The sequence below is a fragment of the Carassius carassius genome, chromosome 49, assembly GCF_963082965.1.
Source record: "Carassius carassius chromosome 49, fCarCar2.1, whole genome shotgun sequence".
Taxonomy (NCBI): domain Eukaryota; kingdom Metazoa; phylum Chordata; class Actinopteri; order Cypriniformes; family Cyprinidae; genus Carassius; species Carassius carassius.
The window spans coordinates 20,761,337-20,775,497 of record NC_081803.1 but is presented as its reverse complement, the minus strand read 5'-3'; the positions used below and the strand labels follow the sequence as shown (position 1 = coordinate 20,775,497).

The 14,161-nt window shown below is 38.5% G+C and overlaps 1 protein-coding gene across 11 annotated transcripts in view; it reads right to left on the bottom strand.

Annotated features, from left to right (window-relative positions):
* The window catches only part of LOC132132863 (cAMP-specific 3',5'-cyclic phosphodiesterase 4D-like), a 216,261-nt gene that overhangs the window by 15,110 nt on the left and 186,990 nt on the right, over positions 1 to 14,161 (bottom strand). For 10 of the 11 annotated variants that reach the window (XM_059545392.1, XM_059545394.1, XM_059545396.1 and 7 more), the window contains 3 exons: positions 7,300 to 7,336; positions 6,694 to 6,770; positions 6,507 to 6,556 (listed from right to left, as the gene is read on the bottom strand). In XM_059545392.1, the coding sequence (XP_059401375.1) occupies positions 6,507 to 6,556; positions 6,694 to 6,770; positions 7,300 to 7,336 (164 nt within the window). Of the gene's footprint in view, positions 1 to 6,506; positions 6,557 to 6,693; positions 6,771 to 7,299; positions 7,337 to 14,161 lie in introns of those variants that run through there. The other variant, XM_059545401.1, reaches the window with a different exon arrangement.

The window sequence follows — 14,161 nt, the reverse complement described above, 5'->3', positions numbered from 1 at the left end:
CCCAGCGGGTTGCCTTGACAATCCCATGTCCGTACGCTGGTTTAGAATCAGTCTCCTCCACAGGTCCATGAACTTCAGAGGATGTCTTATAGCTGATGCTCTGTCTCACAGCAAAATAGAGAAAACAAAAAGATCCCCTCGGCACCGGATTTAAATCCCCAGATCCAGACCCCTTTATGAGGCGACAGGCTTTGCCCAGTGTTCCTAGAGAGCTTGGGCAGCAGCTATATCCAGAGTCGTAAAAGAAGAGCATGCACAAGCAACACAGTGAGAGCGCACCTCAGCTACACAGACATGACATAGAAGGCATTGCTTTACACAAACATCAGCGGCTTCCTGTGAAACCACAAACCTACAGAGCTGGAGAGCACGACGCAGCAAGAGATGCAAGATCTGGACCGGAGCGCTGGAGCAGGAGTCAAGCATCCCTGCAGACTTACTGCTGTCAGCAAAATGGGCCAGATCTCTGTTACAAATGTGTAGATGCAGTTCTGTTTTTTGTCTATCTATCTATATACTTGTATATAGAACTTAAATTATTTGATAATCAAAATTTGATAATCATATATATATATATATATATATATATATATATATATATATATATATATATATATATATAACAATTTCAAATAATAAACAATTAATACTGATATTATATGGGATAGCTGGTCTGAACCTAAACATTTTGAGATGCATTATAAAGTATTATTAAGCTTATATAGATTAAATAACATTATCAGATTAATATTACAATATTATTAGATAATATTATTATATTATATTTTTGTTTATTTTCCAAATAAGCTATTTTTTATTTAATGTTTCAAAAGTATTAAACAATTCATTCTTTTTTATTGTTTACATATTTTCTATGGTAAATCGTGAAATTTAGATGCCTAAATTCACTTATGAAGAATGAGATTTCAAAACTGTGCTCTATCATGACAGCCCCTTGGAGGTTGTTTACTTTAGCTGATTTGCGCAGATTCATTCACTGTGATGCTTGAAGATTACGTGACAGTCAATCTACGCAGATTACCATTGAAAATTAATCTTTGTTATGGGACCAATGTGATCCGTTCAGGGCCAGATTTCATTTTTTCATAATCCTGGATTAGGTCGGGCTGTGCAGTTATGACTAGTGCATTTAAACCTTAACCTGCGTCACAGGATGTGCATATGTTCATACCACACAGATGATAAGCAATAACTCAAACTGTGCCAAAAAAATGTTGCAATTCTACTCGTGTGTATTGAGTTACACAGAGGAGAGCTAAAGTTACAAGAAGAGCATACATTAAAACAAGTGTGACACAATCACAACACGCTCTTCAGAGGTCACAGGATCTTGGTGCTATTGTTACGGGGCAACCTTAAGAGTACTATACTGAGAAAATTTTGCATGCAGCTTTGCGTGTGCCAGTGCTGTGCATGCTCAGCTCAGCCTCTGACTTAGAGCATGCAACACACTCGGGTCAGCAGCAGCTTTGTCTATCATAATTCAAGGGTCAGGAGGAAAAAAACAGCTTGGGGACCCACAAGCCCCACAAAGAAAGAGAAAATGTGGGAAAGGATCACATCATGTGTGGAATCCTCTCCGCCACAACCCCCACATTTCATTAGCTCTCTCCTCAAACAGCTGTCCAATCACTCTGAGGAGAATTCAAGAGCAGGGGTCCACTGTCCTTGCTGACAACATCTCCTCTGACGTCAATGGCTTTCTTCTTGTGTACGGTGCCGGCCCCTCAGAAGCTGCTGTGACTGAGAGCAGGACAGGACTGCAGCCAAACTCTGGAGTGGAGTCCACAAGAGAGGAACGCCAGAGATCGAGCAAACACACTCTCTGACTGCAGGCTAGACACTAAATAAAAGCTGCAGTTTTAAAATAAACTCATTCAGAGAGTATTCAGAGATTTTGGTGCTTCCCTTGGTCAAAATATTTTATAGCATAAAAGCCTATTTTAAAACAATCAAAACTGTCTTAATTTGATCAGAATCCTACCTTGAAAGATTGTACTCACCCCCGATTCATCTTAGGTGTGTGTGACTTTCTTCTTTCAGACGAATCCTGTCAGAGTTATATAAAAAATTGTCTTTGATCTGTGTTTTATGGCACTCAGTGGGTGATACATGCATCAGTCCAAAATTCGTGAAATAAAAAGCGCCCATCCATAAAAAAGTGTCTCACATGGCTCCAGGGGGTGAATAAAGGCCTCATGTAGTGAATCAATGCATTTTTGTAAGAAAAATATCCACATTTAAAACATAATAATCACTCATCTAGTATGCGTTCACTGTTGTACGCTGCTAGCAGTTCCGGGAGCATGACGTATGAGGTTGTGCGCTTTTTATTTCACATCTTTTGGACTGAAGGAATGCAACACCTGCTGAGTGCCATTAAACAGTTTGAAAGATCAAAGACCATTTTTAATATAACTCTGACTGGATTCGTCTGAAAGAAGAAAGTCATATACACCTAGGATGCCTCTTGGGTGAGTAAAACGCAGCCTAATTTTCATTTTTGGGTGAACTAACCCTTGCTATGTATACATTCATTCTTTTACACTGCAAAGATGCATTAACTTGATCAAACGTGACAGTAAGTCTTCTACAATGTTACAAAAGATTTCTATTTAAAATAAATTTCCATAAAAAAAGCATCACAGTTTCAAACAAAAATATGAAGCTGTTTTAAATGAACTGTTTTAAAATATATAATAATAATTAAAAAAATTTCTTGAGTAGCAAATCAGCATATTATAATGATTTCTGAAGAATCATGTGACAGTGAAGACTGGAATAATGATGCAGAAAATTCAGCTTTAAATCACAGAAATAAATTATATTAAAAAAATATTTATCAGAAAAGAGTTATTTTAAATAGTAATAATATTTTTCACAATATTACTTTTTTAATAGTATTATTAGTATCATGTAGTATTTTACTATTTATTAAAATATTGTTTAAATTGAAAGCAAACAAACAAATAAGCAAGCTTGAAAATTATGGTCATAAAATAGGCTCCAATTAAACTGTTTGCTTTTATAGTGAAACATGACTCATTCTGAAAATATGACAAATGATAAATGATAAATATGATAAATATGACAAAAACACTATATTTACTACAGCCCGAATTCCGGAAAAGTTGGGACGTTTTTTAAATTTTAATAAAATGAAAACTAAAGGAATTTCAAATCACATGAGCCAATGTTTTATTCATAATAGAACATAGATAACGTAGCAAATGTTTAAACTGAGAAATTTTACACTTTTATCCACTTAATTAGCTCATTTAAAATTTAATGCCTGCTACAGGTCTCAAAAAAGTTGGCACGGGGGCAACAAATGGCTAAAAAAGCAAGCAGTTTTGAAAAGATTCAGCTGGGAGAACATCTAGTGATTAATTAAGTTAATTGATATCAGGTCTGTAACATGATTAGCTATAAAAGCTTTGTCTTAGAGAAGCAGAGTCTCTCAGAAGTAAAGATGGGCAGAGGCTCTCCAATCTGTGAAAGACTGCGTAAAAAAATTGTGGAAAACTTTAAAAACAATGTTCCTCAACGTCAAATTGCCAAGGCTTTGCAAATCTCATCGTCTACAGTGCATAACATCATCAAAAGATTCAGAGAAACTGGAGAAATCTCTGTGCGTAAGGGACAAGGCCGGAGAACTTTATTGGATGCCCGTGGTCTTCGGGCTCTCAGACGACACTGCATCACTCATCGGCATGATTGTGTCAATGACATTACTAAATGGGCCCAGGAATACTTTCAGAAACCACTGTCGGTAAACACAATCCGCCGTGCCATCAGCAGATGCCAACTAAAACTCTATCATGCAAAAAGGAAGCCATATGTGAACATGGTCCAGAAGCGCCGTCGTGTCCTGTGGGCCAAGGCTCATTTAAAATGGACTATTTCAAAGTGGAATAGTGTTTTATGGTCAGACGAGTCCAAATTTGACATTCTTGTTGGAAATCACGGACGCCGTGTCCTCTGGGCTAAAGAGGAGGGAGACCTTCCAGCATGTTATCAGCGTTCAGTTCAAAAGACAGCATCTCTGATGGTATGGGGGTGCATAAGTGCATACGGTATGGGTAGCTTGCATGTTTTGGAAGGCTCTGTGAATGCTGAAAGGTATATAAAGGTTTTAGAGCAACATATGCTTCCCTCCAAACAACGTCTATTTCAGCGAAGGCCTTGTTTATTTCAGCAGGACAATGCAAAACCACATACTGCAATTATAACAACAGCATGGCTTCGTCGTAGAAGAGTCCGGGTGCTAACCTGGCCTGCCTGCAGTCCAGATCTTTCACCTATAGAGAACATTTGGCGCATCATTAAACGAAAAATACGTCAAAGACGACCACGAACTCTTCAGCAGCTGGAAATCTATATAAGGCAAGAATGGGACCAAATTCCAACAGCAAAACTCCAGCAACTCATAGCCTCAATGCCCAGACGTCTTCAAACTGTTTTGAAAAGAAAAGGAGATGCTACACCATGGTAAACATGCCCCGTCCCAACTATTTTGAGACCTGTAGCAGAAATCAAAATTGAAATGAGCTCATTTTGTGCATAAAATTGTAAACTTTCTCAGTTTAAACATTTGCTATGTTATCTATGTTCTATTGTGAATAAAATATTGGCTCATGTGATTTGAAAGTTTTAGTTTTCATTTTATTAAAAGTTAAAAAACGTCCCAACTTTTCCGGAATTCGGGTTGTATTTCTTTACTATTAATTTACTATTTCCAGAATGTTCAAACCTGATGTTTCACCTATTTTGCTGCTAAATTATGCTGAATTCAAATCAATAAAAACCACATCTCAGTGGTGGCCTTTCTCTAGTAATCGACTGACCCATATACTGTAGTTCATCAAACTTCACTCAAGCAGATCAGAGACGTGTGATAGACTTCAGATAAATCACTCAGAGCCACCACCTGGCCCTGCTAGATGCCAAACAGTTTCTGAGAGAACCTTAATGTCACCCCTCAGTGGATTGGCAGTCTTGTAATACACAAGACCTCTCCAGTAATAGCGAGAAAGCAGCCATGGGAAACAGAAGCCTCAGGCTGATGCAAACACTTTCAGAAAAGCAGCCCGAGATCACCTAGACCCCACTTTTAAAGTGGCACCCATGTGAAAAACATTCTCGTGAGACTCCGTGTTTTTGAGATGCTTATGCCATCCACCGTCAGGTTGTCAGGCAACTGCAGTCAGATCTTTAGAAAGCAAGGGACGGGACCTCTGTGTTTAAAGCAGCTGCTATATAAACAAGTAGCCGATAATGCACCGAATCAGTTCATATTGGCAGGTGCCTCTGAGGAAAGTGCAACTTTGATCTTAGGGCTTTGTTTCTCATATGGCCTGATTACACAGTTTACAGCACGTGCACTAAACTGGGGAAGTGTTGATATGAGTTATGTGCGTTTATGACAGTTTCCATATCAGACATTTGCATGAAGGACAGGTGATGGGGAGTATCTTGATTGACGGACTCGACTTGTGAGTTCAAGAAAGACGCCAACACGTGCTTTCCCAAACTGGAAGCAAGTATCTGGCTGAGCATGAAAGCGAGATGGCGTGAGTTTGCGAGTATCATGTCAGATTGGTGGGCTGCCAGCTGCGCCACATCTATTAATAATTTGAATGGGGTGAAAGATTCACGAATGTCAAAGCAGGTTATGTTTACTTCTTTTGGAAGATATGCTCCTCATGCATCTATAAGCATGCATACACCCAAAGACCAGACCTATTAGTGCTTTATAAGCATCCACCATCAAAATTATTGGTATTTAATATGGTGTTGATCTGCTTCTCAGATGTTTCTCCTGAGAAAAACACCCCAGTAATCTCATGCATCTCCTCTAGTGTTTCAGATCTCAAACTGTGCTCAGATCTGCCAAAGTCTGCAATCAAAAGTCAGATACTGTTCAATGTTAGTACTGCACATTAATTTAATTGAAAAGCAGACGTAAAGCACGAGAAAATACACAGTTTAGACTGATATTAATTCAGTTAAGAGATTTAAAATTGAAGTTTATTATTATTAAATTACTGAAATAATATCAAAACCAATGGGAAACCATCTAAAGCATGTCATTTCAAAACTACTGGACTTTAATATGGAGTTGCAATCTTCTAGGAAAGTATTCCACTGGATGTCCACAAAGCTTTGGCCAAGTAGTGCATCTCTTTTCTACAGTAATGCAGAAACGTGTATTAAGTTAAATGCTAGCACTGCAAAATTGAGCAGCCTTGCTGAAAAAAAAAGAGGTTTCTGCATGAATGAAAGGTGTTTTGATGCTCCCTAGAGGTTTACTGCTGCTATGACAGCAGTAAAGTACAACATTCACAACCAACAGGAAAGAACGAACACTACTGAGATCTCCATAAATAATTGGATTAAATGGAGCGCAAAAAGAGAGTGACATACACAGTTAATTACTATTAAATTCCTGAAATAATATAAAAACCAAAGGGAAACCATCTCACCTGTGAAGGAGGCCTTTGTGAGAGGAGGCTGATTACACATGGGGGATCGCCTGGGAAAATTCAGTATAACAACGTGTTATAGATATTAATACATTTGATTATTGCAGTCAAAGTATCAGGTGATTTTCCTCTTCTGCTCCTTTTGCACATCAACAACAGTCCATGACATTGACGTAACTGCACTCACTTGTTGGACGTACGATCTTGCTGGAGGTTGGTTAGCGTTGCAAAGTTATTCCGTACTGTCCTCAAACTAGCCAGCACCTTCAAGAGAAGAGCAAAACACCTGAGGTCAGTAACATGTGTTTGCGTTTTATGCATCACATTTAACCTTAAACAGAGTATTCAAGTTAGGACAAACTGAGCTTTTGTGAAACTTGCTTCAAATTCTGAGGCTTTCATCACACATGAAGCTGAAATACTATGTTGAAACTATAAACATGCATTCTTTGGTTAAATATGGTGTAGTCAAGCCAAGGTGACATACATTCCCTGTCGTTTTGTGCACAATTCACTTCTGCAGGTTTTTCCTGTAATAATTTATTTAACTTTGTAATAATTTATCAAGAAGAAATGACCAAAACACCTTAAATTTTAGGCTGACATCACCAATCACACTTATTTTACAAGTACTTTTCACCATCCATTCAGCTCATTATGGATACAAGTCTTTCCCTGAAGTGTTTCTCAATTAATATCCTGTTGAACTGTATGATGCATCATATTATGGAAGTAAAATTGGTTGGGAAAGAGTTTCATGTTGACTTAGTGCAGAAGGGCCTGTGTCACTGACCTGTGCAAACGGCGTAACGATGAGGTCATCTCCATGACTGCAAGAGAACGGACAATCAGCATTGTGACATACACACCTCAGCTACAATGCCAAAGAAAAAGACTCTCTTAACGCGTGATATGCATGTTTATAATGTTGCATGCATTTGTCATAACAAACAAACCATATCATTAATAAAAGTGCAGATTTTTCTCAAAAAGATTCGTAGATGGTTTTCTTGCATTTGGTCCTTCAGGAGGAGTGAGATATGGTTTGTCTGTGTGACAAGAGACAACAAGGCAGGGACACACTTGCATTAATGTGAATGTTCACTACATTGTGAGGACCACCTCCATTCATTCAGATCTCAGCTTAATTCAGAACATCCAGTTAGCCTCACACATGCTGCTCATGTCTGATTGTGTCCAAGAAGATTTCACACCAAAAGCCAACTGAAAAATGCTTGGAATAGTATAAAAAATACAAGAAACTTTCATTATGCAACAACAGCTTAGACAAAGAGGAAGGACAACTTCAAAGGCTACAAAGAAGTCAAGAACAAAAAGATAAAGACAAAATGATGTGAGTTTTAAACATAAGAAATGACCAAACATCAACATTTCCATCAAGTACTAGGAGATTCAGATCTACACTTTAGCTAGTTAGCTGCTTGTCTAGATGGCATTTTTGGGCATCAAAACCCGGTCTGGGTTTTGACTACAATACCGCAAAAAGCTGCTGACTGTGTACTTAAATAACCTGATGCTGAGTGTTCACTAGGTAGGCAGCAGCCTGACCCCACCTGAAAAACATTACGAAGGATTTTGTCTTACTTTCATCAAGTTTTTACCTGTCTCACCCTTGCTCGTTATCCTGACTGTCCTGATTTGAAGGGGAATGTGGTGTGAAATGAGGAATACGATGCAAAATTTTTTATTCAACATATTTGTAAATTCCTCCTTAACCTGTCAGACCTGCGACACACGGGACGTGCACACGCTTGCAACATGTTAGAGCTGTGATGCTCTTAAGGATACAGGTTTCAGTCACTTTCCTCTGACTATCATCTTTCCTCTCTGTTAAAGGCTGTTAATTAAAGTATAGTGCATTTTAAAAAATAAATAAATATAAACTGATGTTCACACTGACAGTGATTAAATCACTATAGCAGGGTACGTTTTTTTTCATTACTTTTCATATAAACATTACTCGGAAAAAAAAGAGCACAAAAATACAAAATGGCATATTGCTGCAACATATATATATTTTTTTTCCACACAATTATATTGCAATGAGATGTCGATAAAACTATAGATTTTTCATAACCATGATATGTTTTCCTGTTATGATGAGATATTTTATGGTTAAAATTAAATATTTTGTATGTGACATGACAACATAGGCCTATTAATCACACTTCCACATTTGAAAAGCATGAAAAAATATCAATGAAATAAAGAATAAAATAGATTCATACAAATTATATATTGTAGACATTAAAATAAATACAATTACAGAAACTTTAAAATAAAAAAGAAAATATACAAATAAAAACATTCGAAATATGAATTAAAACTATAATAGTATCTCAGTAATATTAAAATAACAATGATCATTAGTGGCATACATGTTAGACTTCAGTAACCAACTATATCTGACCAATAAAAATAAAAGACGTTTTTCATGAATTTACGGATATAAAGATAGAAAATAAATAAATAAAACAGAAAAAGAAAACATTTTATAGCAGCTGCACTTTTAAAACAAATCACAATTTCTAACCAATAAACTTTTAAATGTCGAGTATAACTACAAAAACTGCAGTCAGAAAAAAAATTTTTTTATTACTTTCCATGGCTTTCTAATTCCCACATAATTCCAAGTTTTCCATGACCGTAGGAACCATAAAGCCTGAGTAGTAAATCTCTGTCAGAGCGAATGCCCCTTTAATAGGATAACCTGACCTCTAACCGTTCTGCCTTCACATCCTTCGGGCTCATTTGCACGTTGGAAATACAGTAAGTGAGCAGCTAGTGGAGAGAGCGACAGCAGGACAGCCGTGTGAGTAAGAGCAGTTAGTCGCTGCAGCGGGGAGGTAGTAAGTATAAGGTCGAGTAAGCAGGGGTGCGAGCAGTGGCGGATGCAGAACGTGACAGATGGGTGGGCCTAGATTAAGTCGAGGTGGGCCTGAATTTATGGGTGTTCCGAAATCAAGGCTGGGTTTCCCGATAACGGTTGTTTCTTAGCGCGAAGACTCTAAAGGGGGCCACACACCGGACGCGCAGCTCAGCGCCGCGCCGCGCCACGTCTAGGACAACGCTCACCTGAAAATCCGATAACATCAGCAATTTTCTGATTTCTGTAAATAAATATAAAACTAAATGTATATTGCAGCACATGGTAAAGTCCGTATATACATTAACTACGATTTGAGACACATAAATGTAAACACGGTCCTGAGCCGTTGCTGGGCATTATATTATATATTTATTTACAGAAATCAGAAAATTGCTGATGTTATCGGATTTTCAGGTGAGCGTTGTCCTAGACGTGGCGCGGCGCGGCGCTGAGCTGCGCGTCCGGTGTGTGGCCCTCTTTAGGAAGCTGATATATCTTCTTATGTGCGATGTTACCGGGTGCTGTCCGTGGCGATGGTGCTGAATTGGTTGATATCGATGGCTCGAGAATCAATTATTCTCTCGTGCAGGGGCTTTTTATGTAAGAAAGCGGTGTTCTTTATAAAAGAAGCGCTTCAGAAATAGTTGAAATTTCATTTATTAGGACTCATGGGATATTATAAAAAATAATCCAAACTATAATAGCCTAGCCTACATATTTTTAAATTGTATCATATATTGCTGCCATAATAACCCATAATAACCCAATAAACCCAATTTGTATGTGCTTTCGTCTCTTTCCCATTTTTGTTCGCTGAGGTGGAGCTGCGATTAAATTTTGTTCTTGTAAATACTTTACAGCATTTCAATAATAATAAAAGTGTACATCTTACGTATGGTGCTCGGCAGTGATCAAAAAGGATTTTAACAGTGTATTTTGAATTTCTTCTTGTAAACTCAGAGATGTGGATTCAGACGGCAATTAAATCACCACACGACCTGTTTGTCAAAAAACAGTAGGTACTAATTTGGACAGGGATTTTTATTGCGGGTTGGGTGAGAAAAGACACTGATATTATGGATTCGGACGGCACTAAAATCACCGACTTACTGCTGTAAATGTTTAAAATACCGTATGAGCCCATGAGAAACAATATTAGCATCTGAATAGGACTTGACTGACAGTAGCCTATGCTTTCACTGACCTTTAAAAGCGCTTTTTAATTAAATTAAATTAATTAAATGTTAATTAAATTTGTTTTTATTAATTAATTAATAATTCCCATTTTTTTTTGTTGTGGTGAAGCTGCAATGAAATATTGTTCTTGTAAATACTTTCCAGCATTTCAGTAAAAAAAAAAAAAAGTGTAGCCTAAATAATAAGGTTTCGGGAAACGCTGAAACCTTGAGTCCTCTGACGTTACAAGGTGCTGTAGCCATTAAAGAAAACGTATTTAGGTTAATATATATGTTCAATATTATAATATACGTTTTTATTTATTTAATCTATGGTTATGAAAAGTGAACACTGAACAGCATTATAAGAGGCGCAATATGACATGGTCAGACATGATTATGACCACTTCATAGGTTTGTTTTGTAGAAAGACTTTCTTTAAAGTGAATTTCGTTTTGTATAAATTGTATCTTAATTTTAATCAATTTTTCATCAACCAATTGCAGATATAAAAACAAGCAAATATAACAGACAATAATCATGGAGGCGCCTGCGCGGTCACTTGCATTGCACGTTAACTGGAGCGCATCTCATCCTAACTTAACGAAACTCAGTGTATGCCTCACACAGACATGAGAAATACATCAAATGCACAAAGCTTGAAATGTCTTTAAACGAAATAATTCAAAACGAAAAAAAAAATTAAGGTTATAACATGGTGTTATTCAAAAAACGTTTTCCACTTGTCTAGTTCAGGGTGCTTGCAAGAAAAGTTCTCAAAGTGATTATAGCTGAAAGCTGCTCGGGAATTCTTTTCTCATTAGAATCATACTGTAACGCAATGAAACATTCAAACTGCTTTATAATGGTAAAAAAAAATGTTTATTAGCCTACTTATTTTGTAATTTAAATTTAATCTACTGTCAAAACTGAGCTAAATACATAAGCCTATATAACATAGGCTATGGCTACCGAGCCAGGAACATATAATTCACAAAAAGGCAACATTGTGATAGTGCATAGGGAAGATCAATTAGAGAGCACGTAGCTCTAACAAAATAACAAAAAAACAACCACAACATAACACTCTATTCATTGAACATTTAAAGTAATGACATGTTAACTGAACGAATATTTAGGCCCTGAACAAGAGGCTGAGGTCAACCCCCACTACACGTTTAGCTTTCTAAAAAAGCAACATTATTTGAGCTCAGAGGCTCAAAGTAGCCTACTTAATAGTCTCATCCTGCTATCAAGCCACGGCCTACATGTAAAGAAAACCATGGCCTATACCTTACCCGGCTACACAAGGCGGAGTCGCCTGGGTTTTGAATTAAAGATGCTTATGATCTCGTCATAATCCAGTGTTTCTGTCAGTTCTCTTTCAAAGGATAACAGGGTCAAATTGTTCAAGCGTTCAGTCACCATTGATGCTCTCAACCGAGTGTTGATCCTGTGAGTAGCGGAGAAAAGTCTTTCAACACTGCAGGACGTCATGGGTAGTGTGATGATGGCCCTTAACAGACGGTTCATTCCGGGGAAAATATCAGCAGCGCAGGCATCCAACAATTCAATTAGTGAGGGCATTTTGTCTTTGTCAGCTTTGCCCTTGATGAATTGGGTAAAAAAGGCAAATTCCGCATCACAGACTGTTATCCCATACAAGCTGCAAGGAGATTTGATCAGTTCTTGTGTGCCAAAAGTGGTGGATCCTGGGATGAGGGCAGCTGAAGCTCGCATTATTCCGTAGGTGTCGTCTTTAAATCGGCTGTTCAATTCAGCCATCTCGTTATCCAGAATACAGTTCCAGAGTGCTCTCAGATCACCATTATTTTTGATAGCGGATGTTTTTCCCAATGTTGTGGTGACAATAGACTGACTAAACTTTGCAGGCAGCTTTCGCTCACGAGACATTATCAGATCCCAGCATGCTATCTCGTATTTATCCATCAACTCCTCTGTCAATCTGAGAACTTTGTCAAAGTCACCATCTGAATCATCTCGAAAAGTGGCAAGGGTGGCTTTCAATGTTTCAATTAAGGAGATGCAGTCTGTCACGCAGATTGCTGGACTTTGCAGCCCCTTTGTGGCAAAATCGCTGCACTGAAACAACTTGCAAAACACAACAAGCATGAAAATGAACTTTTTTGTTTGCATCTGTTGTAATAGGTTATCTGCATCTAGTTTTGTCTGTCCACTTGTCTCAGAATACTCAGCAAGAGTCTCAAGTAACACGTCTAGCATTTCTAAAACTTTATGAACAGATCCTGATTTAGAGCTCCACCTGGTGTCACATGACCTTTCCAGTTCCTTACATGGGCGTTCTGGATGCATTTCCTTCTGAAGTTCCACAAACCGAGCGTGCCTCTGGGCCCCAGTGAAGAAGTTGTGTATCTGATTGCTGACAGTGAAAAAAGTACTGACGTGTCCAGATGATTCCGCAGCAGCACAAAGCTCTAAATTCAGTCTGTGGGAATTACAGTGTACATACACAGCTTTGGGAAATGTCTTTTTCAAGATAGATTGAACGCCTCCTCTGTGCCCAGACATGACCGATGCCCCATCAAAACAGAACCCGACACAGAGAGAAGGGTCCAAACCAAGTGGTTCTAGAATTTCAAGGATCCTCTGCGATATTCCTTGAGCAGACAGGTCAGCTGTTTTGACAAAGCCCAGCGCTCGTTCTTTGATTGTCCCACTATGGATAAATCGAACACAGACAGCAACTAGCTCGCGTTTCGAAACATCTTTAAACTCATCTGCAAGTATGGCAAAATATGTGGGCCTAGGCTGTTCTTGCATCTCCGTTTTTATCTTCCTGAGTAGAAGTGAAGCGGCAGCCTCAAGCAGCTCGTCCTGAATGTGGTGGGACATGAGTGTAGCATTTCGTGGCAGTTCAACAAGTTTTTTTTTTATTTCTGGGTCGTACTTCGATATAAACTCGAATAGCTCCAAAAAATTCCCCTTGTTTAACGCTTCCTGAGTTTCCCGGTGCCCTCTCAGGGGTATCTCCATTTTGGCACACTGCATGACAACATCCAGCACAACTTTGACGTGCTGTCGATTACGTTCAATGAACGAAATGGAATCTCCGTGCATCTGATTTAATACAGTACCGCTGCCTTGTTGCGCATGACTTTGTTTGTAGGAGAGTAATTTTACAAGTGCAGAAGCATGTAGCTTGCTAGACTGATGCTTCTCACAGACCTGGCCGATACGTTTCCAATTTTTGAAACCCTCTTTAGTAAAAGTCCCCTCAGTGTGCTGTTCAGGAAAATGCCGACAGGCTTTACAAAAAATCAGGTCTTTCGACTGGCTATATTCAATCCAGTTGAACCTTTCATACCACTTGGCGTTGAAGCTTCGATATTTCCCATCAATTATGGTACTCGGGAATGCCTGTAGATGAGGTTGGGTAGCAGGTTCCCCCAGAGCTGACAGATCCGACGGTGCAATTAAGTGTAGCATTGATCGTAGATTAGCCATAGGCAGATCTGCTTGCCGGTTAGCATCAGTGGAGGTCGTCGGTTCGGAGTTAATCTCCGCTCCATTCTCAGAGCCAGTGGTTGTTCCATTACGATCCACAGATT